The sequence below is a fragment of the Strix aluco genome, chromosome 4 (assembly GCF_031877795.1).
Source record: "Strix aluco isolate bStrAlu1 chromosome 4, bStrAlu1.hap1, whole genome shotgun sequence".
Lineage (NCBI taxonomy): Eukaryota > Metazoa > Chordata > Aves > Strigiformes > Strigidae > Strix > Strix aluco.
In genome coordinates this window covers 28251321-28277228 of record NC_133934.1, presented here as the reverse complement: position 1 = coordinate 28277228, position 25908 = coordinate 28251321, and the positions used below count along the sequence as shown (strand labels likewise).

The following is a 25908-nucleotide window of genomic DNA, read 5'->3' as shown; positions in this document are numbered from 1 at the left end:
TGGTGGAGTAGTTACATATCTTGTCTTAATATATTAAAACTTACAATTTCTTTGGAGATTAGCACAGTTAGGCTGTATTAATAGTAAACTGACACACTTTAACAAGTTTAACAAATAGTATGGTATATTAAAAAAAGTAATGATTAATTTTTCCTGATGTGATTTCCCAGCATCATCATGATTTCCTGACAACAGCAACTTTAGAAAGTAAAACAGGAAGTAGCTTGATACTTTCATGGCAACAGTTCAAACCTTTTTTTAAAGAAACAGCAGTTAGTCTATACATACCTTTCAATTATTTTTATAAACATTTTGACACATTGTTCCTGTTCTCTCATACAAAGACTTGCAATGCAAAAACCCCATAATTATTTTAAGTGTTAAAAGTACAAAAACACTGAAATACAATGAATAACAATACGATGAAAGCTTTTAAATTCAGTCAAGTCAAATGACTTTAATTTCATCATAATCTACAAGTATCTGTACATTTTAAGTATAGAATCCTTTCAATTTATCTTCCCACATATAATTAATGTGCACCATTTAAAGTCAAGTATGTTCCCTCTCACAGTGGTAAATTATACATTAGCTCATTATGCTACTGTCTACAAAAAGTTGAGAGAATAATCAGCTGCATGTCACTGATCTCTATTTGTCAGTTTGTCTCTTTAAAACACGTATAAAGGCATCTCTCGGTACTTCCACATTGCCAATTTTTCTCATCAATTTCTTCCCTTCTGCCTGTCTCTTTAAAAGCTTCATTCTTCTTGTAATGTCTCCACCATACTGTGAAAAGCAAAAATATTTTAATAAGTTTAAATGCAGTTATAGTACATTTCAGCAACACTAAATTTAAGGGCTTAAAAATAGTCAGAAAGGCTAGTTCTATTACGACAAAAGATTATTTCAGACTCTAAATAGTTATGCCAAAAGGCCACTAGTTAGAACAAGGCAGCAAGTAAGCATGTTCATTTGGACAATTGAGGACTGAATTCTATTACCTAAATATATACATTCACATAAGTCTTGCTGACATTAGATACAACCTATAGGATATCCAAATCCCACTGGAACAGCAGCAGGATGCCAGCTCAGATGCACTGTGGCATCTCGTCTAGCACTAGGTGCTCACATCTAGATAAATTCACTGAACCCTTATACAGTGTTGAACAAGCACCATCCCACATATGTGCCTAGCAGAAGAATTCTGTAATAGCTATAAGAAAGGGACACTTGTTTAATTTTTTCCAACATGTTCATTTCAGGGAGCTAAATACAAGTGAAGTAAGAGGCATCACATTTTTCCTATGCTTTGTTGAGTCTTGCTGATGGTCAACAGTTGTGTAACGCCTTATCACGATGTACTACTGAAAACCCAAGTAAAAGTCTAGTCACAATCAAGTCTCTAAAGAATCACTTTTATAGTTTCTTAAATTGCCTGAAAAAAAAACAATTTAGGAAACAAACATGAAGTTGCATGTGTGTACACACACACATTTATTATATGGATACAACTATTAGAAAATGATGAGACAGGAGTGAACATAGACACACTCTGTTGAGGTTACTGAGTGTGTAATTTTGAAAAAGCCCTTACTCTTTCTGATCCACTCTTACTGCAAGCTGCAACCAGAGGTTACATGAGTTGAATTTTCAAATTAAAGCTTAGAAGTATCTGTTAATATTCCCCTGACACTTAGGACTACAAGCAGAATGTGTCTTTGCTGGGTTTCTGGAAAAGATAGGCCTATGATGTTAGCAGGACTCTTAGGGTTACGTACATCACAAAAAACTAAAAAAAAATACCTACGCATTTTGCCACAACGTTTTTTCTGTAGGCTTTCAGCCTGTAAAATAAAGTAACACATATGCGTTAACACATTAGAACATCTCCTATATGTGAAGCTAAATACTGAGTTAAAATGTTAAGCCTTGTTTTTCTATTAGTTTTGTAAGATGCATTGGAATCACGACATTTTCTTATTTTGTATACAGAAGATGAAATTCTGAACAGAAGACTTAGTTTACATTTCTCTAGAAATATCCCTTAGGGTGTATAATATGTACATAAAAATTACAATCTTGCCTTTTTGTCTAGGATTTCTGCTATGATTCACAATAAGGGTTACATATGCATGTATATAGATAGGTACACACAAATTCTTACAGCACTCCTGCTTGGATCGCTTCCTTTAATTTTTTACTACAATTTAAATACTATTTAAACAGAAACAGCAAAAATATGACCAGGAACACAACATCAAGGAAACAGTTTGCTCTAAAAGAAGTGAGTGCTGATAAGAAATAATTGTGTGTTCAGCTTGCAACATATTTCCTTTGGAACAGTACAGTTCAGTTGTTTTTTTTGCTGACTGTCTCAGACATTTAAACTATTCTATAACTAGCTAATTTTTTTCAGTAGTAAAAAATTTTTTCTACTGCCAAAGAGGAAGTGGACACATGGGTGTTGCAAGTTATACTCTACCCACTAAGTGCAGTGCTGACCAGAAGCAATTTAAAATAAAAATATGTTTTTCTTCAAATAAATTTATACAAAGTTCTTAGTCACAGTCACAGCTCAAATATATAAATACATCTTTTTTCCCCCAAGAGGTCCAAGTAGCATATACAAGAAATATACAACTTTACAGTGGAATCAAAGTACTGTAATTTATAAAACTATTTAGATAAGACATTGAAAGTCCATATTTTAAGTAGCTTAAAACAAGAAAAAAAGAAAAAAAGAAAATAGAAACAGAAGGGCTTTACTTACGTTTCTCTTGCTATGATTTTCTTGCCGATAGCAGCCTGGATAGCTATTTCAAACAACTGTCTAGGTATAGCATCTTTTAAACGTTCACACAGGAATTTACCAGTAGCATATGCCTTATCACTGAAAAAGTAAGTCACCAGTGTTTTTCAGAAAGAGTAATACAACCCCAAAAATACATCCATAGACCAAACTGTTTGATAATGGGATTTTAATAGAGGCTTTCCTCTTTTTAACTCAAAAGATAAGCTGATCAGATTGTAATTTTACATCTAATAAGTGGTCTCTGTGTTTCATACAAAACAGGTGATAAGATTGTATTAACGGAAGGTCTTCAAATAAATTTAAAATATTTATAAAACACCTTGATTATCTATCACACTGAAGCCATTTTGAATACTGTCACAGCTTCAAATGCAATTTTTAAACTAGGTGATCAAGGAGGATTTTCATTGATTGTAGGCCTGAAGGGTCAGAAGATCTACATATTACAGAAACATTTTTAAAACATCTGGTTTTATATAACAAGAAAAAAATTATGTGCTTTTGTCATCTGCTAATAAAAATTATCCAACAATTCAACATCTGCATATGCTTCAGATTTTGGAAAGAGAAAATGACAAAAAGTCTAAAGAAGCTACTAAACAGATACTTTCATGAGCCATTGGAAACAACTGGGTCTCTTCTCTCTAAAAACATCCATATTTAGCAAACATTTTTTAGCAACATACAGCTGAAAATAGTTGCCTTGATTTCAGCTGGGATAGAGTTAATTTTATTCCTAATAGCTGGTACACTGCTGTGTTTTGGATTTAGTGTGCCAACAGTGTTGATAACACAGGGATGTTTTCATTACGGCTGAGCAGTGCGCTTAAGCTAAGTCAAAGGCTTTTCAGCTTCTCACACAACCCCACCAGCCAGTAGGCTGGGGGTGCACAATAAGCTGGGAGGGAGCACGGCCAGGACAGCTGACCCAAACTAGCCAAAGGAATATTCTATACCATGAAACATCATGCTCAGTATATAAACTGGGAAAGTGGGTTGGGGGGCGGATCACTGCTGGGGCATTGGTCAGCAGGTGGTGAGCAACTGCATTGTGCATCACTTGCCTTTTCCTGGGTTTTATTTCTCTCTTCTTTTTATTATATTCCTTTTCATTACAATTATTATTAAATTTTGTTATTATTATATTTTATTTCAGTTATTAAACCGTTCTTATCTCAACCCACAAGTTTTCCTTTTTTTTTCTGGTTCTCCTCCCCATCCCACCGCGGGGGGAAGGAGGGAGCAGGCAGCTGGGGTTAAACCACAATAGTTTTACATGTTTTCATGTAGCAACAATGTGACTCCTTGCTACCTGTATAAAACAAACAGTTTAAGCATGAAGTACTTAAGTATAAGTTCATTAAGCATTACAGCTTTAGAAGTTACAGATATTTATTTGTATAATTAGGACAAATAATAATGGCTAGTTTAATAAATGTAATTCAGCATAATTCTTTTTATATAGACAGTTGTAGTCTGTTTACAATGAGAGGACTCTGAGAATAACTGAAGGAGGAACAAAATGAATGCTGACTACTAGTTAAAAAAATAATTGATCAAGAAACACATGTTAAAGCAATAACTAACTTTTGCAAAGTTGGACGCTCCATTTTGCTTCTTTTCAAAGTAAGAGATGCAGGTAGATTGCTAAACACCGCATATTTATGAAAAACACATTAAATAGCAATTGTATATGAGAGAGTTATTCCACTCCAGCCCCATGATCTTTCTGAAAAAGTATGGGGTTTATTTTCCTATGTGGACTTTCTGAAGTTAAGGAATTCCAAGGATTTCAGGATTGCAGTTATGAAAAAAATGTGAAAATGCACAAATTTTTAGCAACTACGACTTAGTATTTTAAGGACGACAAAAAAAAAGCCCGAACAAATCCCTGAAAAAGTTGATCTCAGGGTTACTGGAAAGGGATGCTGAAGTTACAGAAGGGAGCCTTATAAAGACTTTGTGAGAAGAAAGCAAGAGGAGGCTGGAAACATGAAGGCATTATTCTCACCAGCAAACAAGTAATTCCTGAAAAACTTACGGAAACTGAATCATTTTAGCAAAACATTTCTGAGGTAATTACATCCACTAAGTATTTCTCCTGGTACTCTGGCTGGAGACAAGATAACAATAAACTTCTACAGGAATTATTGGGAGCATAAAATAAATATTTTTCTTCCAGTTTTTCAGTAATAAATAGTAAGTGTCATAAACAATTCATCTGGCATCTCCTAGGCTGGTCTGTATTTAAATTTTTCCAGCTCTTTAAAAGATCAGCATTTTGCATTTCCTTCTCTTCCCTGCCCTACATTACCACAAAAATATATCTAGCAGTTAAATGCCTCTTTTTCAGATCATCTCCAAAAGTGGTAGTGTGGTGAAATCCTCAATGCTCTTTTCATACATATTTGTCATATATTAGTGATACATATATATGTTTTCACTGTATATTAATAGAAAGTCTTATTTCTTTGGAATAGAGAATCCAGTCAACCTACTTGTGTATGATTGTTGCCAGTTCTTCAACTGGATTTCCATTTAGAAGAATATCCATTTTGATAAGGTCTGCTGCCTGGTATCCTGCATCTTCATAATCAAAACTAAACAAAATGAGTTTAAAAATTAGTGATGATTTTGTAAAAGTTATATTCTGCATGCTTTCTTCCATAAATTTTAAGTTTTAGAGACATTTATTAATAAAACACTCAAACTTTTTATTAAAATAGCACAGTTTTTAATAGTCTCTCAGTATGTCTCCCTTATGCAAGACTGGACTAGCAATTTACTGCAGATAAATCTCATTTCCAAGGCAGAAGACGACATCATCCTGTCTTCCAGCTACTGAGCAAGGTAAAATCAATCAAAAATCTACATTCTTAATGCAATCTCTTAAAGAGTTTATTCAAACACTTCTATCTAGTTGGAAGTTCCTTAAAGCTCCAGGCAACAGAACCCTTCAACACAGCTTCTGAACAGTAAACATCCTTGATGTCACACAAATCAAACACTGGATTGTTTTCTTTTCATCCTCTCATTTGACAGACTTTTTATATGACCCTTACTATCATTCTCTCTTTCAATCAAGTTTTCATTTCCAAACAGTATTTCTCCTTTGGTAGGTATGGGCCTTGCTGTCTGTCAGTTTGCACAAATTCTTAAAATGGAGGAGATGCAGAGATACATGTATTTTCGATCTCTCTCTCTCTTTTCTTGCCTCCTTATTTTTGCTATGCTTCTACTTCAAATATACACAAACCCAGGCAGAACACATCTTTCCTTATCTTTATAAGGAATATTTAAGAAAATACAAACTCAAACCAAATTCAGTCCTTCAATAAAATTCATTTTTATGATTATAAAATGAATCATGTAATTAGGTATACCAGTTCCTGTCCAAATGTAATATATCTTACTAACATCTCTATGTATCAGGTTTGTAAGAGCTATTGAGTCTCCTGTGGCATAAGCCCATCTACCATGCAGTATTTTCCCTTCCACTAAACTCAGAAAGGCTCTTCACAAACAGCTGAGCATTGTTCTACCCTCTGAATTTATAGAATCTACCCACAATAGAACATTTTGTCCCAAAATAGAGATGATTTACTTTATTTCAGTAATAAAGCATATAAGTAAAGTAAGTGTTGTTTGGTTTAAATATAGCTTGTTGATTGTTTTTACTAGCTTTAATGAATCAGTATTTGGTTATTTCCCCTTTTCCATCAAGAGACAAAACAGTAAGAAGTAAATTTTCAGTGATTCCTTTGATAGAAAATACCCATTGTCACTTTAGACAAGCAAAAACCATCTAGATCTTACTCATCAAGATGAGCAAGTGCCACTTTTTTGGTCACACTTGAAAAATACATGCATCACCAAAGAAAATGGTTATTAGGTAGGGATGCACTTTTAGTGTTTTTCAGATGTACTGCCACCAATTTTCACAGTAAGTCTAACTCATTAAAGGTGAAGTAAGACTCAATTTGCAGCACCATCATAAAAGAATATGCTTCACTTGTTGTCTTCTATACCTTCTCCTCAGATCTTTTTTTGTTCCCCCCATCAGGGTACAGGGTAGGGGGAAGGGGAAAGGGGTATAAAGGAAGTACAAAGGAGGTAGTTACCTTGCATAACCAGAAGACAGAGACTTGAGAGCATCATAAAAATCCACCACAATTTCATTCAGTGGAAAGAGGTATTTTAATATAACCCTGCGTTCATCAATGTACAACATATCCTTCTGGACTGCTCTACGATCCTAGACAAATAAAAATTGTTTCAGTTCTCCTTGACAGAAGTTTTCTACAAATAAATAGAAACCAAATTTAAATAAACAGCTATCCAGTTACACAAGAGAACTCTTGTGCTTCAAGCCCCAAAGTAACTTTCTTATTGGCAGTTTGCTAAAGCCCCAGAACAAATCACAGCACCATCATAAATGAAGTGGTTGTAACTTAACTGGACAAATGATTCAAGTCTATCCTTTCCAAAAGCTAAATTTCTGAAATCCTTAACAGCTTCTGCTTACTGCTGCCTTTTCAATGTATAATTATTTGTTCATAAAATCTCACTGAAATTAGATTTTCACATAACTTGGAGTATTGCACAGTAGGACTCACAGGCTCATCTTCTTTCCTGCCAGGAGGGTGTTTTTGAAGTTATTTTAGGAATTCTCTTTAACAGATGTTATACTTCACTGTACTGACACACAAGTACTGTACTCTTTGTATTATGTATTTTGAAACGTTAAAAGCTAAGAAAAATATTGTAAGAAATTATATAAGGGCAATATGCATGGCAGTTAAAAACATTTTTAGTTAAAAGTATTCCAGATACACTTGGGGAAACGTGATTGGCCATCACGATCATAAATGTACTTCAGTGAAGTACTGAAAACATACATGAAGCCTCAGTAAAGTGTTGACAAAAGCTGTATTTCCATGAATATACTTCTGAAAAACAACATATCTCATTCCCCTGCTGGAGATTCCATTCTTTCAGTAAACAGAAATAGCTATGAATGGATGCTTGACTAGGTACTTCACTGTCACTGAACTTCATCATTAACTTTCACTACAAGGATTCTGTAGTTCCGAAGTAATTTTACACATAAAAAGTTTAAATACTCTTGAAAGAAAAAAAATTATTTTAATAATCACCAAAGATACTATTTACATACTAATATCCAGTATCTATCTAGTATTTTCTCTTTAAGTATGATAGGAAGAGTTTAAAAATGCAAATGACAAAACTATATACCAACCTGACACAAAGCAATTATTTTCCCAATATATTCCTGAGGTGTTACAATAGTACCAAGAACAGTTGGCTCTAAATATTCAGATACTGAAAGTTTATCAGGAAACTGAGCAGGGTTGATAATAGTAATCTCTGCTTTCCTATACTCCTGAAAACAAATAAAACAGATACTGTAATTTTATAAATAAGACGACTGAGTAGAAAAGGAGACAAAAACAGCATTGAAAAAATGCTAAAAAATGTTTCAGTTGCTTGGAAACACTTGTCAGTTATGTAACACAATTTTATACCAAGCACAATTTTAACAGATTTCTACATCACATACAGAAATCCCTGATCAGCATATCCTTAAATATTATTATATAGAAAGATTACAGGAATTACTTTCACTAGGAAAATGTTTTTTTAAGCATTTTATCCAGTGAACTTTAAACAGAAGTGCTTAGAACTAGGACTACAACATAGAGTTATCCATAGAAATAAAAGAGCCTTTCTGTCCATCTTGCCATCTTTCCCTTGCCTGTAGAGCAAGCATCTTCCTTCTTACTCCATCCTGATCCTATAAGGTATAAGGCACAGCTTCAACAAAACACCCGCTCCAAGTATTCTGCAGTTTGGTGATGAGGAAATTCTTCTCTAAATAGAACTTTGGGTTCAGGCTACCTTACAGGCCAAAGTGGGCTTAGAAATTAAGTTTTCACTTCCTGTGCAAGTGCTTTCAAGTATTTCTTGTAGTCCAACATCCCAATAGGGCTGCAGTTATCCTTCTGAAGTAAGAATAAAAGGAAGGTCATGCTTATCACGTACATACAATCTCACACACACACCAAAGCAAGTGACTGTATCACGTCCACTGACAAGACAGTGTTCTTGAATAATGACCCAACTTCCAAGCACTGTTTGAAATCGCTGTCCCACATCAGTGATCCCAAATCACTTACACACCAAAGGTGTCAACTACTTCATTCATAGCTGCTACACTGCATAAGGAAGAAACCAAAACAACTGGAGAGAAGAAGGGTCTATGCCTTACACCTTGCAAGTACAGCAAGGTTTCTTACACAAGCTGTTCGGAATTTACAGATTTTCTGTAGTGTTTAGAGTTACATGTTGAATAATAATGAGCCAGCTTATTTGCAGCCTCCTTTCAGCAGGTGCTTGTAAGTTCACCTCTCTCACTCTCAAACTCAAACAGTTATTTTTTTGCACCCATTTCAATAAAGTTTGCACATGCCTAATTCACTGTGATCAAAAACTCACTTGTCTTCACCAGCCCCTGCCAGCCTACAGTAGCATTACAAACTATTTCTAAAAATGTTAATGTTTTCTGACTGGTAACACCTGGAAGATTATTGCACCTGCTTTAAAGTCAGTCCAGTCAGTATGCACTTAACACAATACAGCAAGAAATGAGTCCTTTATTGCCATTTTCAAGGACAGGTATAAGACGTGAAAAAGAAAGTGACTGAAGTGGAAAGGGGAAGGAGAGTTAACATTCTTTAAAAAAATCCACTAAAAAAAGTTTTAAGTTAACTATCGGTGTTTCTAATGTTTACCACAAAATGAAGTACTAGTCAACATTAAAAAAAAAACCCAATGTGTAGATGCTTATTATAGGAGGCTTTTAAGCTGCTACTTACATAAAGCTGGATTAAATTTAACATACCTTTATCAGCTTTGCCGAGGAAAGAACAGCTTTATATGGAACTGTAGGTGCAGTCACAATAACAGACATGTTATACTCTTGCTCCAAACGTTGATTAAAAACTTCCATGTGTAAAAGACCAAGGAAACCCAACCTGGGGAAAAAAGTATCCTGTTGGTGAAAGTATTTGTATATCCCCTGGAATTTCAGTGCATTTTTTTCCCCATCCAGTATGTTTACACTGCTAGCCTGGCTATATCAGGCACAGCAAAGTCTCCAAATGATCCTACAGTTGAACAGTATGAGTCTTTGAAAACAAAAACTATCAATCACAACAAATTGCATACTCTGTGCAAACACAATGCAAGAAAATCAAATGCTTTCGAGCTTTACCTATCATCACTTTGAATTAAAGATCCTAATCTTGAATTCATTTGAATTCAACCTTCAGTTGACTTAAACTTGCATTCTTAATTTACAAACCATTCCAAAAGTCTCACCTCCATCCAGCTCCTAAGGCAAGGCTGCTGTCACGATGAACAGTGACACTGGAGTCATTCAATGTCAGCCTTTCTAAAGCACTTTTGAGATTATTATATTCTGTTTGATCTACAGGATACATTCCTGTCAAAACACATTAGATAGAAATGATGTGGTAAAGAGCTTTATCTATTGTGTACTTAGCTTTCAAACACACCTCTTACAGTGAACACAGTAATAAAATCAGAAATAGCTTACTTTCTGTTTCAACTTTAAAATGTGAGAAACAATATAAGGATTTTTAAAAAAAAAATTAGTTAAAATGTAATAAAGTTTTAGATTACCTCATAAAAACAGGAATAAACATTCAAACCATAATGGTAGGGATACTGTACTCATCTAACCCTTCACAGTTGTGGAAGATGCACAATTGAGTATAACCACAGTTTTGCAGGGCTTCAGTGTAAACATATAGCTTAAGCATAACTAAATAAGCAGACAAATTTCACCAAGATGTTCCTTCAAAGGTAAGAGTGACCGGCAAAAAAGAAAGTGCCACACCCAACAGAGTTTAAAATGCTTCTGTATTTTTTGAAATTAACAAAAGCAGCTGTCTATATAATTACTACCTGAAATAAATTCTACTGTATCACTTTTCACATCACCATGTGTTCAGAAAATGTTGATTGCTCTACAACAAGAAGCAACACATGTGCATAGAAAAAGCATTATTTACAGGATTACACTTTCCTACATTCACTGACCATCTAGTTTCCATGAGACAGTTCAAGTGAGTTTTACACATTCCCCCACCACAAGTCTAGAAAGTGATTTCTAGGATTTATTTATTTCTAAAGCCATCTTCCATAGTACTTGTTGTAGTTACTGAAGCTGGTGGAAACAGCTCAACAGACCTATATAAGCTTAAAAAGTAAAATATTTTACAGAATCATTCTGAGTATTAGCTTTGAGTTTACCATCTTTAAGGAAGAAAAACCAGCTGCTAATTTTTAAAAGAGAAAATCATAGTAATTTCAGAAATCTAATTATCCAGAAGAATTGCCAAAAACTTACTTCTTTAAAGCCTCAACCCTTCTTTTCCAGCTATCAAGAGTTTACTGGCATTAGAAACAGTAATCACAGCTAAAAACATGTCTTGTATTCATATAAAACCACTCTGCAACTATTATTAATTCTGTTAAGTCACAGAGAAAATTACACAAAGATATAGAAATTACAAGCCTCTAGCTTAACTTTCCTAAAATTCTAATCCTCACAACTCAATATACACATACATTCTTTTAAAAGATTTAATAGCTCTCTTACTCTTGTTACTGGAAAGAAGTAATCCCACTTCATATCACTTTAGTCCTCACCTGCAAAAACCATTGGCTTCGCTGACTTAAAGCCAGGCAAAGGCTCCACTGGTTGTTTATACAAAAACAGTGTGTCTCCTATTTGGGCTTCTGTCACTTCTTTCATTCCAGCAATCAGGTAGCCCACCTGTCCAGCATATCTAAATAAAATTGGCATTATATGGACATGCTTCTTGGCATTATCAGTATTTCCACTATTTTCCCAATTTACTTAGCTCAGTCAGAAATTGAAATAAATGACAACCCCCTCTAAAATCCTGTATGCTTCTCCTCTGGCTTATGAATTTTGTCTCAAGGGACAAACTATCTGTCGACTCAAGTAGCTCTATTTCTGTTACTGTTAAACAGTACATTTATAGTTCTGGATTCTGAATTTTGTGCTATTCAGAACTGGAACTAGAGGGAAGTTCTCAGGGATCTAAGACAGAACCAGAACAGTTCCCAGCTGCCAGCATAGCAAACTCCATATACTAAGTGACAGAAACAATGAAAGACAAATGACTTCCATCAGCACATAATGATGTTAGGAGAGGAACCCATGATAGCTTAAGAGTAAAACACAGTCCACCGGTTTTGTCTGGAATGGAGTTAACTTTCGTCATAGCAGCCTTGTACAGTGCTGCATTTTAGATTTGTGACTAAAATGGTATTAAAAACATACCAATGTTTTAGCTATAGCTGAACAGTGCTTGCACAGCAGGAATGCCTTCTCTGTCACTCTGCCCCCCCCAGCAACTAGGCTAGAGGTCGGCAAGAGGCTGGGAGGTGACAAAGGCAGGACAGAGGACCCAAACTGACCAAAGGGATATTCCATACCATACAGTGTCATGCCTGGCAATAAAAAACAAGGAGTGTAGTCTTTCCAACATGGCCGTTACTTGTAGACTAGCAGGGCTTGTGGGAGGGCTTGTGCATTATTTGTTTTTATTTCTATTCTTTTTCCTTCACTTATTAAACTGTCTTTATCTTGACCCACGAGTCTCCTCACTTTTGCTCCTCCAAATCTCTCTCTCATCCCACTGGGGTTGAGCGAGTGAGCAAGCGGCCAGTTGGATGCTCTAGTTGCTGACTGGGTTCAGCCCACCACACACAGTAACACAGACTCACTGAGAATCTCCCAAGAAAGTCATTAACACACACTTGGATGAAAACTGATAAAGCTTCTCTGCTAATTCTAAGTACCTGATTTTCTTCCCACTGCTGCCATGAGGAGCCAGTTTCTGGAAGCTGTTGCCTTCATGGATTTTAAGTTTTCCACCCTCAAAATATGCTGCAGCAATAACTAAGATGAAGCCCCATTCCCTTCCACTCTCAAACAAGGTAGTGCCTAGAAATAAATTGGACAGCTGAATAAGAATATCAAATCCTAGTCTTAAAAAAACTAGCTGTCCAAATGTTCCATGTACTATAGCTGATAGAATAGCTTCCTCCCCCTAGCAGTGCCCAAAAAAGCAGTCCCCAAAAGTTTTTGCCTCAGCACACCCAAAATGGAAGACTGACATTGAGCATTAAATTACAAATAACCATAAAAAACCCAGCCACCAAAGAAAAAGAACAAAAAACCCAGACATCTCCCAGTCTTTACCACTCAAAGCAAAAATCAAACGGAAATGCAGGATTTGCATCTCACACCAATTTACAATTTGTTCCACTGTAAGAAATTTTTACTTACAGCTTATGAGTTGGCTGTTCATTTGGAGTCAGAATTCCAACTTCATTAACTTCGTATCTTTTCTTTGTGTGCGCAGACACAACTTTATGCCCTTTCTGAATCTCCCCACCAAAGAGTGCAATGTTAGCTATGACGCCTCGGTAGTGGTCAAAGGTAGAGTCAAATACTAAGGCTTTCAATGGATCAGCAGTATTACACTGGGGTCTGTCACAAAAAATTGAAAACAATATATTAAGCAGTGTGCTTTTCTTCTAATATTGAATGAGCAAGCACCCCCACCCCAAAAACTTTCATAAAATCATAGAATACCAGGATGGATCATCTGGTTCAACCTTTCTTGACAAAAGCACTGTCCAGACAAGATGGCCCAGCACCCTCTCCAGCTGAACCCTGAAAGTGTCCAAAGTTCGGGAATCCACCACTTCCCTGGGGAGATTATTCCAGTGGCTGATTGTTCTCATTGTGAAAAATTTTCCTTTTGTGTCCAGTTGGAATCTCCCCAGGCTTAACTTGTACCCATTACCCCTCATCCCTTCCATGTGATTCCCTGTAAAAAGGGAGTCTCCACCTTCTTTGTAGCCACACTTTAAACACTGAAACACAGTGATAAGGTGACCCCTAAGCCTTCTCTTCTCAAGGCTGAACAAACCCAATTCTCTCAACCTTTCCTCATCTGGCAGGCTTCACAGTCCTCTGATCATCTCTGTGGCCCTCCTCTGGACCCTCTCCAGCCTGTCCACACCTTTTTTGTATAGCGGGGACCAAAACTGAACACAGTATTCCAGGTGTGGCCTGACAAGCGCTGAGCAGAGTGGGATAATGACTTCTTGATCTCTGCTGGTGATGTCCTTTGTTGATACAACCCAGCATCCTGTTGGCTTTCTGTGCCACTGCAGCACACTGCTCACTTCACTCATATTGAGCTGCTTGTCCTCCAGGACACCCAGGTCCCTTTCCACAGAGCTGCTCCCCAGCCAGGTAGATGCCAGGATGTGCTGCACTCCTGGATTTCCCAGGCGCAAGACCTTACACTTGTCCTGTTGAATTCCGCAAGGTCCTTGTTAGCCCACTCTTCCAGCACATCCAGGTCTTCCTGCAGAGTGGCTCTGCCTTCCAAAGTGTCCACTTCCCCACTCGCTTTGGTATCGACAGCAAACTTCATCAGGTTACACGTGATCCCATCATCCAGATAATTCATGAAGATATTAAACAGCATTGGGCCCAATACCGATCCCTGGAGGACCCCACTTGTGACACGTTGCTGGTTTGCAAAGGAGCTATGTACCACCACCCTCTGGGTGTGGCCTGTCAGCCAGTTCCCCACTCACTGCACAGACCGACTTGTCTAGACCATAACATACCAGTTTCTCTAGGAGGAGGCTGTGGGGAACTGTATCAAAAGCCTTGGAGAAATCCAGGTAGACAATGTCCACCACTTGCCCCACATCACCCAAACAGGTTATTTTGTCATACAAGGCGATCAGGTTTGTCAAGCTCGATTTGCCCTTGGTGAATCTGTGCTGGCTTTTCCCAGTCACATGCTTCAGCCCCCAGGAGGATTTGCTCTGTAACTTTTCCAGGGATTGAAGTAAGACAAGGGCCTATAACTTCCTGAATCCTCCTTTAAGCCCTTCTTGTGGATAGGGGTGACATTAGCCTTCTTCCAGTCTTCTGGGACATCCCCCAATCTCCACAACTTCTCAAAGATTATGGAGAGCGGCCTTGCAGTGAGGTCAGCCAGCTCCCTTAACACCCTGTGAGAGACTGAAATGTCATATGACTGTCTCAAAGCTTGCTTGTGTCTATGCAAGCCTCCAAGACAAGCTGCTGCGGCCTGTGAATTGGTCCAGGGAATGTTGCCCAGGGAAGTGGGAGTGTAATGAACGATGCACCCCCACACACTTCTTTGGACTCTTTAGACAAGCTTCAAAGGGGAAGAGGTGTACTGAGTTGGCCCCATCGTGTAGCCATTTGTGGCTCTATTGTGTACACCAGACACCATGCATGCATTGCTAATGAACTGGTAAGAGGCAAACGTTTCTGCCCTGAAGCCACATTCAACAAAACCTGTGGGACCAGAGAAAAAAAAAAAACTAAAGGTGGGCAGATATGCTAATAAGCTGATACGATGAACTTAAAAATGCAACAGAAACTTTGCTGCGGGTGCATCCACCATTGAAGCCAGATCTGTGTGCACCCACCACCGAAGAACTGAAGACTGAGGACCAACGGGATGCCACTGGATCCATGGTGGTGACTATTCTTGAAGCCCTATCCTGCATCCTTGCTTTAGTTCTGTCTTTCCTTCCATCCTGTCCTATCGCTACCCCTCTTCACTTTTTGAATAATAAAAACCTGTTTGGGGTATACGGCATTTGACCTTGTTTGTGTGTTAAATCTTGCATTTGGGATCATATTGAAACCTCCCCTGACATTGGATCAGGACACACCCTCGGGTGGATAATGTCAGGGTCCATCAATTTGTAGGGGTCAAGCTCCTGTAACAGTTCACATACTGACTCTTCCTCCACTCATGGTGGGTCCATGTTTGCGTCAACCTGGATTTCTGTTCCTCACAGAAGTGAAGAAAGTGTCGAGAACCTCTGCCTCTTCAGCATTGTTGGTGACCAATTCACCTCTCCTTTTCAACAGCAGGCCAATGTTTTCCTTCTGCTTCTGCTCGACTTATTATGTAGAAAATCTTTATATTTTATTTCCCCCACATGCAATAACAGTACAAACATAACAAAAACAAATGCATATTCATCCTACCCATTTCACAACAGGCAAAACCGATGCTTAAAATGTTGTACTATGGGGGACAACAAAAATTCAAGAGTTACATTCCAAATCTAAGTTTAAAAAAGTCCAGATATTTTGGTTTTCCCATCTTTCATGGAAACCTAATGTCAGATTTCCACTGTGGTTTCTTTTAACTATAATTATTAACTAATATGAGGACTACACTTATTACCTAATAGTAGGAAAAAAGAATGAAAAGCAGTATCCTGATTGAAACTGAACTGTAATTTAGCAGCTTTGTCATCAAGTTCTTAGATAAAAGTCTATTTTAAAGGTTGGGTTCAGGATACGAAACTGTAAACACAGCAGATTTCAATTACCTTTATCATTTTAACAACGCAATGTTCAAAAGCAAATATCCTCAAACACTGAGTTTCAGGGAAACTCTATAAACAGTCATAAAAGTATTGCCTTTAGTGGCTCACCTCTCATCTTTCATTTCAGACTGAACTTATTTTCCTCTCCCACTTCTTAAGAATAAAGACATCTTCTCCGCTGATACTCATACATTCATTTTTTTAAAAGGTGTCTCAAATCTGAGCTGTCATTTTTTCTGATTTGCAATTTGAAACTGACTTAACCAGCTCCGACATTAGATTTCTCCCACATCTCTTTGTATTGACGTTAAATCAGATTAATACTAAGTGCAAAACTACTGCCAATACTGTATAAATGCAACTTATGGTGTCCTAATTAACCTTACAATGTTTCATAATTAAATACAGACTTACGGTGGAATCTTCTCAATGACCTTTTGAAGAACTTTTTCAACATTTGTTCCTTGTTTAGCAGAAATCTAAAACAAGTCCAACAACAATTTTTTAAGACACATCTTATACTCATTACCTATTAAATAGTGTCACGTTTACTTAAGAAGTTTTGGTGGCCACGGATAATACTACCCAGAAAAGCACTCTGAAGCACACTTTAGAATGTTATTACAATGAAATGCTTCTTTGATCATAAATTATTCTAAAACATTTTTTTTTTCTCTCCTGAATGGCAATTATTGTTATGGTAAAAATGAAAACAATTTACGGACTCACAATGAGAAATAATTTTAAATCTATCTGATGCCATTCATCAAGACATATTAGAATTTTTAACTGAGAAGCATGTTCTCCATTATGCTTTTCCAGGAGACTGAAGAAATTCATGTATGTCAAAGACAGGCTGACAGATGCCACCCTGTTGATTTACTATGTGTACATGTCTTTCATTAGTTACAAAGTAGATACAGTTATACAATCAGCCATGTTATAAAACTTTAAGAGATCTTACCCTTACACATTCATCTATAGGGATATCAAAGAGCTTCTCTATTTGTTTTTCAACTCTTTCAGGGTCTGCATTCTTCAAGTCAATCTGAAAAACAATAAACTGCTAAATATACAGGCAATCGTATCTCCCATATGATCCAGCACTGTAGCTTCCAAATATACAAGTCAAGGAACCTTTATGTTTATGAGTAAATACTGAATGTCTTCAGGAAAAGATCTTTATCAGGATTCATTTTAGAAAAAGTCTTCCTTGACTGACTTCAGGAAGGATCCCCTCTATAACTAGACTATTTTTTGTTTGTTTCATTAGGCAAAACACCTTTGTCCAAGAGGTGGTGAAAATCTTTATTTTACAAAGTAATTCGAAAGCATAAGTGCTACCTATACTGTTTATAGAATCAAACATTAAGTACAATATAAATCTACAAAGAGCAATTAAGCTGAGCAGTAACTGATCTTGTGAGTCCAATCCTTAAGCCCACAAAAATTGTATAAACCACAACATTTAGATTTCATTCAAAACTAAGACTACACTTTTTAAATATGAACCTGCTACTCATGTAATCTCTGTGTATCATCATTAACAAAAAGAAAAAAAAAGACACTAAAGCACATGGAGGACTATATGGATAATCATAGAAAGAACATTTGAAGTTATTTTTGTAAAATGTATTTTGTTTTTATTCACCAGAAAAAAAATATTTTAAATGGAAGGAATTCCAGTGCTCATGAACTGGTGAATTTAAATTACGATGGGCTACAGGATCGTTACATATACCCCAAATTATCTACGTCCCTCCTCTCCACACACCTTCCTATCCACAGACAGGAGTCTTAAAAGTCAACTGAGAAGTGACAACGAAATTATACAAGTTAATACATCACTAAGGCAAGCATATACATACAAATACAAGACAACTTAAGCTCACACTGACAGCCTTCTACATGGCTCAAATCCGTAATTCCCAATTTGAAAACCACAGCAGTTAAAAATCTGGTATTTCAAAAAGCTGCATCACAACCAGCCTGCACCGCAGAGCACAGGTAGGTTAATCCACACCTTTCTGGCCATTCAGGCCCAAATCACAACCCCACGCAATGCTACAGGCTTGGGGAGGAGTGGCTGGAAAACTGCCTGGCAGAAAAGGACCTGGGGGTGTTGGTCAACAGCCGGCTGAGTATGAGCCAGCAGTGTGCCCAGGTGGCCAAGGCGGCCAATGGTATCCTGGCTTGTATCAGAAATAGTGTGGCCAGCAGGAACAGGGAAGTGATCTTACCCCTGTACTCGGCACCGGTGAGGTCGCACCTTGACTACTGCCAGTTTTGGGCCCCTCACTACAAGAAAGACATTGAGGTGCTGCAGTGTGTCCAAAGAAGGGCAACAAAGTTGGTGAAGGGTCTAGAGAACAAGTCTTATGAGGAGCAGCTGTGGGAACTGGGGTTGTTTAGCCTGGAGAAAAGGAGGCTGAGGGGAGACCTCATCACTCTCTACAACTACCTGAAAGGAGGTTGTAGCGAGGTGGGTATCATTCTCTTCTCCCAGGTAACAAGCGACAGGATGAGACGAAACAGCCTCAAGTTGCACCAGGGGAGGTTTAGATGGGGTATTAGGAAAAATTTCTTCACTGAAAGGGTTTATCAAGCACTGGAACAGGCTGCCCAAGGAAGTGGTGGCATCACCATCCCTGGTGGTATTTAAAAGATGTGTATATGTGGCACTTAGGGACATGGTTTAGTGTTGGACTTGGCAGTGTTAGGCTAATGGCTGGACTCGATCTTAAAAGTTTTTTTCCAACCTAAATGATTCTAAGAAATTCCCATAGTGGCTAAACATTCTCATCAAGTCAATCTGAAAACCTGGAATGCCACAGCTTCAGTTTGTTCTCATTAGGATAAAATATACAGTACTGAGTATTACCTAAGTGGATTATTTGATTGCAAACTGTAACTGATTTAGATTTCCTCATCAAGATATAATTTACATAATGCTTCTGAACTTGATTTACCATACAGACTCCAATAATAATTTTTCAGTGCTGCTTGTAAAATGCTTCTACATGTATTTTATGAAATAAACTGAAGTTCCCAGCAATTACTGTAAAATATTAAACAGACGGCAAATACACAAAGTTCTTATTAAATTCTGGTTATTTTTTCATTACATACTTCTATTGAGAATACATTTACCAATCTTCTACACATTTAAACAACCCAACTATTTAAAATGAAACTCTAAAACCTTTATTACCTTATTTATGACAGGAATTATTGCAAGCTGTGCTTCAAAAGCAAGATAGAAGTTTGCCACCGTCTGAGCCTGAATACCCTAGAAAATAAGCATTAAAAGTTTAACATGGCATCTTCCTGAGTTTTGGTGTTTGGGTTTGTTTGGTTTTTTTCAGACATTCTATACAATATAAGATTACCTTGCTATTCTATCTTCACTTGGGGGATGGAATATAAGTAAAGGTTATTGATTATACACATTGCTGAGAAAGATAACATTCCTAGTTATCATTTCTCGTGATCGGAATATAAGTAGATGAACTAATAATGCTGTATGTGTGATCATGTACATGGAATTATTTATAGGTAACAGTATTATGTACATTATGCATCAAGTACATATTTTTGTGTATGTTATTTATTTCTGAATAGCCAAGATCATAACAGGTACCTCAAAAAACACATTCCTTGTCCACAAAAACCTATTGAGAAATGGACTAAAACAAAGAAAAGGGGACGTTTATCATGGTAATAAGACCGTAGTTACTCCAGAGGGCAGGAACATAACTTAGACTTACCTTACAGTTATTTTCAAAACAGAAAACAAATTATAAGTTTGTACCTCGCATTTCTTTCAAAAGGATGGCAAAAGAACAGCTCTGATTAGAAAAAAAAAAGACGACTGCCTTCCAGATCCAAGTACCAGACAAGGGAAAACAGTGATAGAGATGCTAATGAATGAGAGTGTAAAGCCTAATATCACAATTGGACCAGAGAGGGAAGAAGGGGGAATGGGAGAGAAGAGGAGGGAAAAAAAGAAGCTATTTGTTGTTTTCTCCTTTGTCTACAACAGATCAAGAGGAAAATTACTTATATGGGGATATTCACTATGGATATATGGGCCTAACTTTTTAAGCAATATAAAGAAGAAGCAGAGAACATTTATTAAAAAAAAAGAAAGAAGTAAGACGTAAGTCTTGAAAGCTACCTCCAGAATTCAGGCTGGCAGGAGAAATATTAGCAATTATAATGAAAAAGTTGAGTTTGTAAGCATTCTGACTGAAAGGTAAATAAAGAATACCAAATAATCACATAATATTTAAATGTGACATCAAAAATTATATACACATTAAATATAAAAAGATCACTGAAAGATCAATCAAGAACCTATTCATCTAGTGGATATAAAACTTCTCAAGTTTCCAGAAGAAGTTTATTCACATTTGGCTTATAGTGTCCTTTAGCTTTAATGTTGCCAGTACCGGTTTGTATTATAGATGATCAAAACCACAAGAGCAATTAGTCATAACTAACAGTGTGGTTGCTTGAATGACCTGTCAAGCTTTCCAACAACAAACTGGAGGTACTTAAGTAGGCATTAGTACAATAGCTAGAAGTTCTCCAGACTGCCACTTGCAAAGGTCATACTCTGTAAAAAAGTAGGATCTGATTCTTCACTAATCCTGTGCCTTTATTGCTATGTCATGGAGCTGCAGTATCTATCAACACACAAGTATTTGCCTACATTTTTTTAAAACTCCCATTACTCTCTTTCTACAGAAAAAGAGCTTTTATAGAAATAAACAAGCTTTTATAGAGATAGACTAGGGGCAAAAACACTGATGGAAAAATTAAAAAAAACCACCAAACTAATCTTCTCTCTGGTTTGCTTAAAGAAATTACTGAAATCTTAAGTAGAAAACAAGAATTAAGAACTCCACCTCATTTGCATCCACTACAAGTAAGACACCTTGACAGGCAGACAGCGACCGTGACACTTCATAGCTGAAATCTACATGGCCCTGTGGAGAAAATAAATGTTTACAATTTCAGGTATTTCTAGAGTCTTTTGCAAAGGTTTCTACATTACTATGTTTTCATTTGTGTAATATGTTCACAATTCTTACCAAAAAAAGAAACTGAATAAACACAAGAAGCCAGAAATCTACTTTTAAACATAAAGACATATAGCTTTGTGTGATTTTAACACTGTTTATACTTAACTTACTGGCGTGTCAATAAGATTTAAGAGGTAGTTTGCTCCTTCATGACTGTAAAAGAGAGATGCAGATTGTGCTTTAACTGTAATTCCTCTTTCACGTTCCACTTGCAGTTTATCCAGCACTTGTTTATTATGGTGAGTTTTAGCAATTGTTCCTAAGATTAAAAAAAAAAAAAAGTTTTATTACCTCATTTAGTACATTAGTTCTCAAAGTAAATAATTCTTGAAAATGCCATTAATCAAGAGAACAAGACTTACAGCTGCAAATGAAGCTTTTCCATCTGATTAAGCTAAACTTTGATTTTAATTTAAAAAAAAAATTATGCTTCAACTCTTAACATTTGTTAAATAAATTTTTACATATGAAGTTATATAAAATACTTTCCTGAATAAGCAGGATACAAAATATCATATAAAGTCTAAGTGAGAGATTAAGAAGTAGCAAAAAACCATTCAGTGCTAAATAATTTTGATGTTTAAAGAAACTTTGCCTCCTATCACTGGAGAACAGCTCCACGGCCCGCAGCCCCAACCAGTACTCTCAAGTGCAAAACCAGCATTATCATAGAGCTTGACAGACCTGAATTCAAAGCTGCAGTCTACCAGAGGCATCAGGTAAAACAGCCCATAGTGACACACTGGAGGTAATCATACAGAAGTAACTTTGATCAAAAGCTTCTCTCCCAGGTTTTGTTTTGCTCACCCGTTAAATGAAAAAAGCAAGACTCTTCCAAAGAGTATTTCTGAGTAGCTAATTAAGCTCTGCTCTGAAATTAGTCTTATCTTGGGAGATACAGCAATAGCTTTCCAGCTTATCTTAGAGAACCCTCTAAGGCAACCTCTGTTCGTCTCTGCCAAGGAAAGCCTAGTTCCAGAGTCACTTATAGTTACAAAGATCCCTTAGCACGTCTGTTTCTCACCTTCACTTTAAAGGGAGGTAGTTTTCCTTATCCTCAACAACACAGAAAAAAACCCACTGAAGTCCAAGAAGCACTCCACTAGGACAAAATAAGTACCTCTGAAGATGAAAGTAACACAACTTCACCAATACTTAGTGAAGGAAAAAGCAAGTTTATATAGCAGCTGAGAATCCATGGAATTTACACTTAATTACTGGCAGTTATTCTACACACTAAATCTAAATCAACATAGGGCTGTACATTTCTAAAACTTACAAGGCAGCATCATATCAGTTTCAGTACCAGTGAGCTCCACCACCATGAAAGGCAGTTGTTTACGGTTTGCTCACAAGAGGACATACCATTACTGTCATCTAAGTACAAGAAGCTGAAGTTCCTCACTCTTTCAACAATGCTTTTGAAAATGACTCTGTCCAAAATTCCCAGATAATGACAGTCCCTGCCTCTGTCCACCCCAAACACTGGCAGTAAACATAAACTTGCTGTATACTGATCTATCAGCCGATTGGTCAGGAATGAGAGGAACGGCATCTTGAACAAGGAAGTACTCTCCTTTTCAGTCTCTTTCTAAAGTATGTACTTTCTTGAGTGAATTACATGCTTCCTTACCCCTACTTGTAAGCAGATCTCAGCCAGAAAGAAAGTCCATCATATTCACACCTGTAGCACTACACAACTGGCAGCCTAAAAGCTGCCTGACAAGCAGCCACAAGCAACCTGGCGCTAGAAGAGCAAAGATATTAGAAATTTTAGTAATAAACAAAGCTACAGAAACTTACACATCATCTTACATGTCAGGAAAAGGTAGTATAAAACAAGAACGCTTACCTGTAATTTCCAACAATCTGTCTGCTAGTGTACTTTTGCCATGATCTACATGAGCTATAATACTGAAGTTTCTAATGCTTTCAACAGGATACGTCGACATATCTAATTTTTCCTGAAAAACAGAAATTTATTTGCATAAACCATGGTTACAGTCTCCACACAGTATGACCTGGCCTTAAAAAAAAAATTAACTGTTTTCTCTAGAAGAGGCATAGGTTGAATAGAGATAGAAAAACTTAAATTGCCATCAGTGTTCAAAATACTAGCATTTCACTTTAGTCATACATATATACCTATTTATTACTCTGAATAATCAGTAAGTATGCTGGAAAGTGTTGTGAAAGATACTATGTTCTTATGAATACAGGGAGTCGACAAACTTAAAACAGTTTCAGGTATGCTAAACTACTAAATTTAAGTATTAAGAAAACTGGATTCAGGGGACCATTAGGGACATCATTCTTCATAAGCATGATAGGAACACAGCAACATTACCTAGTAGCCCAGGTAGCAGTGACCTCATCATAAGAAGCAAGCAGACTTTGTGGAAAAGGAAGCTACAGGTAACACTTATCTTGACTAAATTTAACAAATGCAGAAAACCAGCCTGGCTTCCTTGGTTCACACGCAGAAACGTCCAACACTACTAAAAAAATTTTCTTTGTGATATTCCCGCTCATTCCAAGTAATACGGCATTTTGAAGAAAAGTGGCTTCTTTGCTTTTCAAAGCTTTCTGCACCAGGAACCAGGAGAGGCCCCAACAGCAGTCAGTAACACTACTGAAAAACTCTGCTCGCCGCTGTCAGAGGTACACAACACTCATCTCTCTCACACGGGCTATGCATGCAGCTCCGGGCCAGGCAGAGAAGCCAGCCCCGCGTTCTCTGCTAGCACCAACGCCGAGCACTGCAGGGTGCCCCAGCTCGGAACGACAGTTCCCATTACCGCGGCGACCCAAGCGCCCCTGCAGCGGGAAGCACCCACGCCGGGGTGACACCGCCTGTCCGGAACGGCCACCTTCCACGCGCAGGCCCGCCGCCTCTGGGGACTCGCCACAGACCAACTTCGGGCAGGCAAAACGACTGCCCGCACCCCCCCACCCCCCCACCCTTCCCGGGCAGCGCTGCGGACTCACCTTCCCGCGGGAGCTGCACAGCCGCTGGCACGCCCTGGGCCCCGTAGGCAGCCAGGGCGGGAGGCAGAGCGGGGTGGCCGCGGGGCAGGGGCTCCGCAGTCGGGCCCACCGCATCGCCGTCCTGCCGGCGAGGGCCATCGCGCTCACGCCCTCACTGCGCGGCGGAACGCTCGGCAGCCTCAGCCCCCATGGCGGCAGTAGCTCCTGCCCTGCCCTGCCCTGCCCTGCCCTGCCCTGCCCAGCGGCTGCCCAGCCACCCCAGCACCGCCCTACAGCCCGCAGCACGAGGCGCGCACGAACGGGACGCAGCACGCACGCGCCGGAAGCGCTCCCCAGCGGCGACCGGAAGTGATCAGAGGCCGCGCGGTCGATGCCCGGTCCCACCCACCTCCGGGCAGCGGCTGAGGGGGCGGCGGCGGCCGGCGCGCCCCGGCGGCTGGATTCAGCCTCGCCTCAATAGGCCGCGCCGCCCGTTGTGCGTGTTCGCGGCTTGCGGGGCCGCGCCTCTGGCCGTGGGGGGTGGCTGCTGCCCGCATCATCTTCGGGGGCGGCTCCCCGCCGCGGCGGTCGGCTTGGCGGGGGAGCCAGCCGGTGGGGTTCTTGTCCGGGTCCGAGATGTGCCCGGAGAGTTTCTTCCATCGGCCCCGTCGTGCTGCTGCTGAAGTGCGGAAACGCCAGAGGAAGGCCTCCCCAGGGCTTTCCCCTTCTCTGTTTAGAAAAAAAACAAAACCAACGCAGCAGTTTAGTCCAGTTGCTGTTACATGATGTCCTAGCAACAACTGTTGCTGGGACGTGTTGCCCATATATTTTTTCTAGGCACCTTCAATTATTTATAGAGAGTACATATTTTAGTTTTACAAGGTTTTGGAACTTTGTTTTCCCTTTTTTTTTTTTTTTTTCCCTCTGTATGAAATTGCTCACAAGAACGGCTTGGTCTGTGATTGCAAACTCTCCCATGCTGCTGAAAGGGATAGAATACTGCTGTCTTGAAATACTTATTTGCTGGTATTACAAAGTGATGTATTGGCTTGTGTGTCTGCTGCTTTGCTAGCGTATGGATATTTTGGCCTTCAGAAGATGTGCTTTGTAAAATTCTAGAAGCAGGAGAACGTTGTCATATTCTCAGATATGTTTTTAGTGTGTTGCTCTTTATAAAAGTCTTAATGGGTTGACATTGTCTCTTCCAGATATTCTTCTATTTTTTCCTAGTTTAGCTTCTATTACTGCCTGCACGTTCCTCTGTTTTCTTCTTACTTGAAAATTTTTTCATTAAGGTTTCACAGACCTGGGAAAACATGCAGGCCTAGGGTCACTGCCCAGTTTACATATATTGGCTTTATCTTTCTCATTTGCTCAATCTAATCAGGATTTCAGCTGTAGCTGCATAAAATATTTCAGAAACACCGATAGACCACTTAGCTAAGAAAACTGCAAATATTTGTGTCAGATTCACAACCTAGGGATGTA

At 38.3% G+C, this 25908-nt stretch overlaps 1 protein-coding gene across 3 annotated transcripts; it reads right to left on the bottom strand.

The window, feature by feature from the left end:
- Positions 1–285: 285 nt before the first annotated feature.
- Positions 286–24755, bottom strand: GUF1 (GTP binding elongation factor GUF1). Of its 3 annotated transcripts, XM_074822432.1 has the most exons (17): positions 24442–24755; positions 23306–23417; positions 21564–21712; positions 21277–21357; positions 19578–19655; positions 17331–17414; positions 16781–16845; positions 13248–13451; positions 11576–11715; positions 10220–10343; positions 9741–9873; positions 8079–8222; positions 6940–7073; positions 5317–5418; positions 2777–2896; positions 1814–1850; positions 286–789 (listed from the first exon to the last, which is right to left on the bottom strand). In XM_074822432.1, the coding sequence occupies exons 1-17, from the start codon at positions 24577–24579 to the stop codon at positions 652–654; spliced, it is 1983 nt and encodes a 660-aa protein (XP_074678533.1). In that variant the 5' UTR covers positions 24580–24755; the 3' UTR covers positions 286–651. The 3 variants fall into 3 exon arrangements, with proteins under 3 accessions (XP_074678533.1, XP_074678534.1, XP_074678535.1); XM_074822433.1 differs by lacking the exon at positions 2777–2896; XM_074822434.1 differs by lacking the exons at positions 16781–16845; positions 17331–17414; positions 19578–19655; ... (2 more) ...; positions 23306–23417; positions 24442–24755 and adding an exon at positions 12758–12902.
- Positions 24756–25908: the final 1153 nt, after the last annotated feature.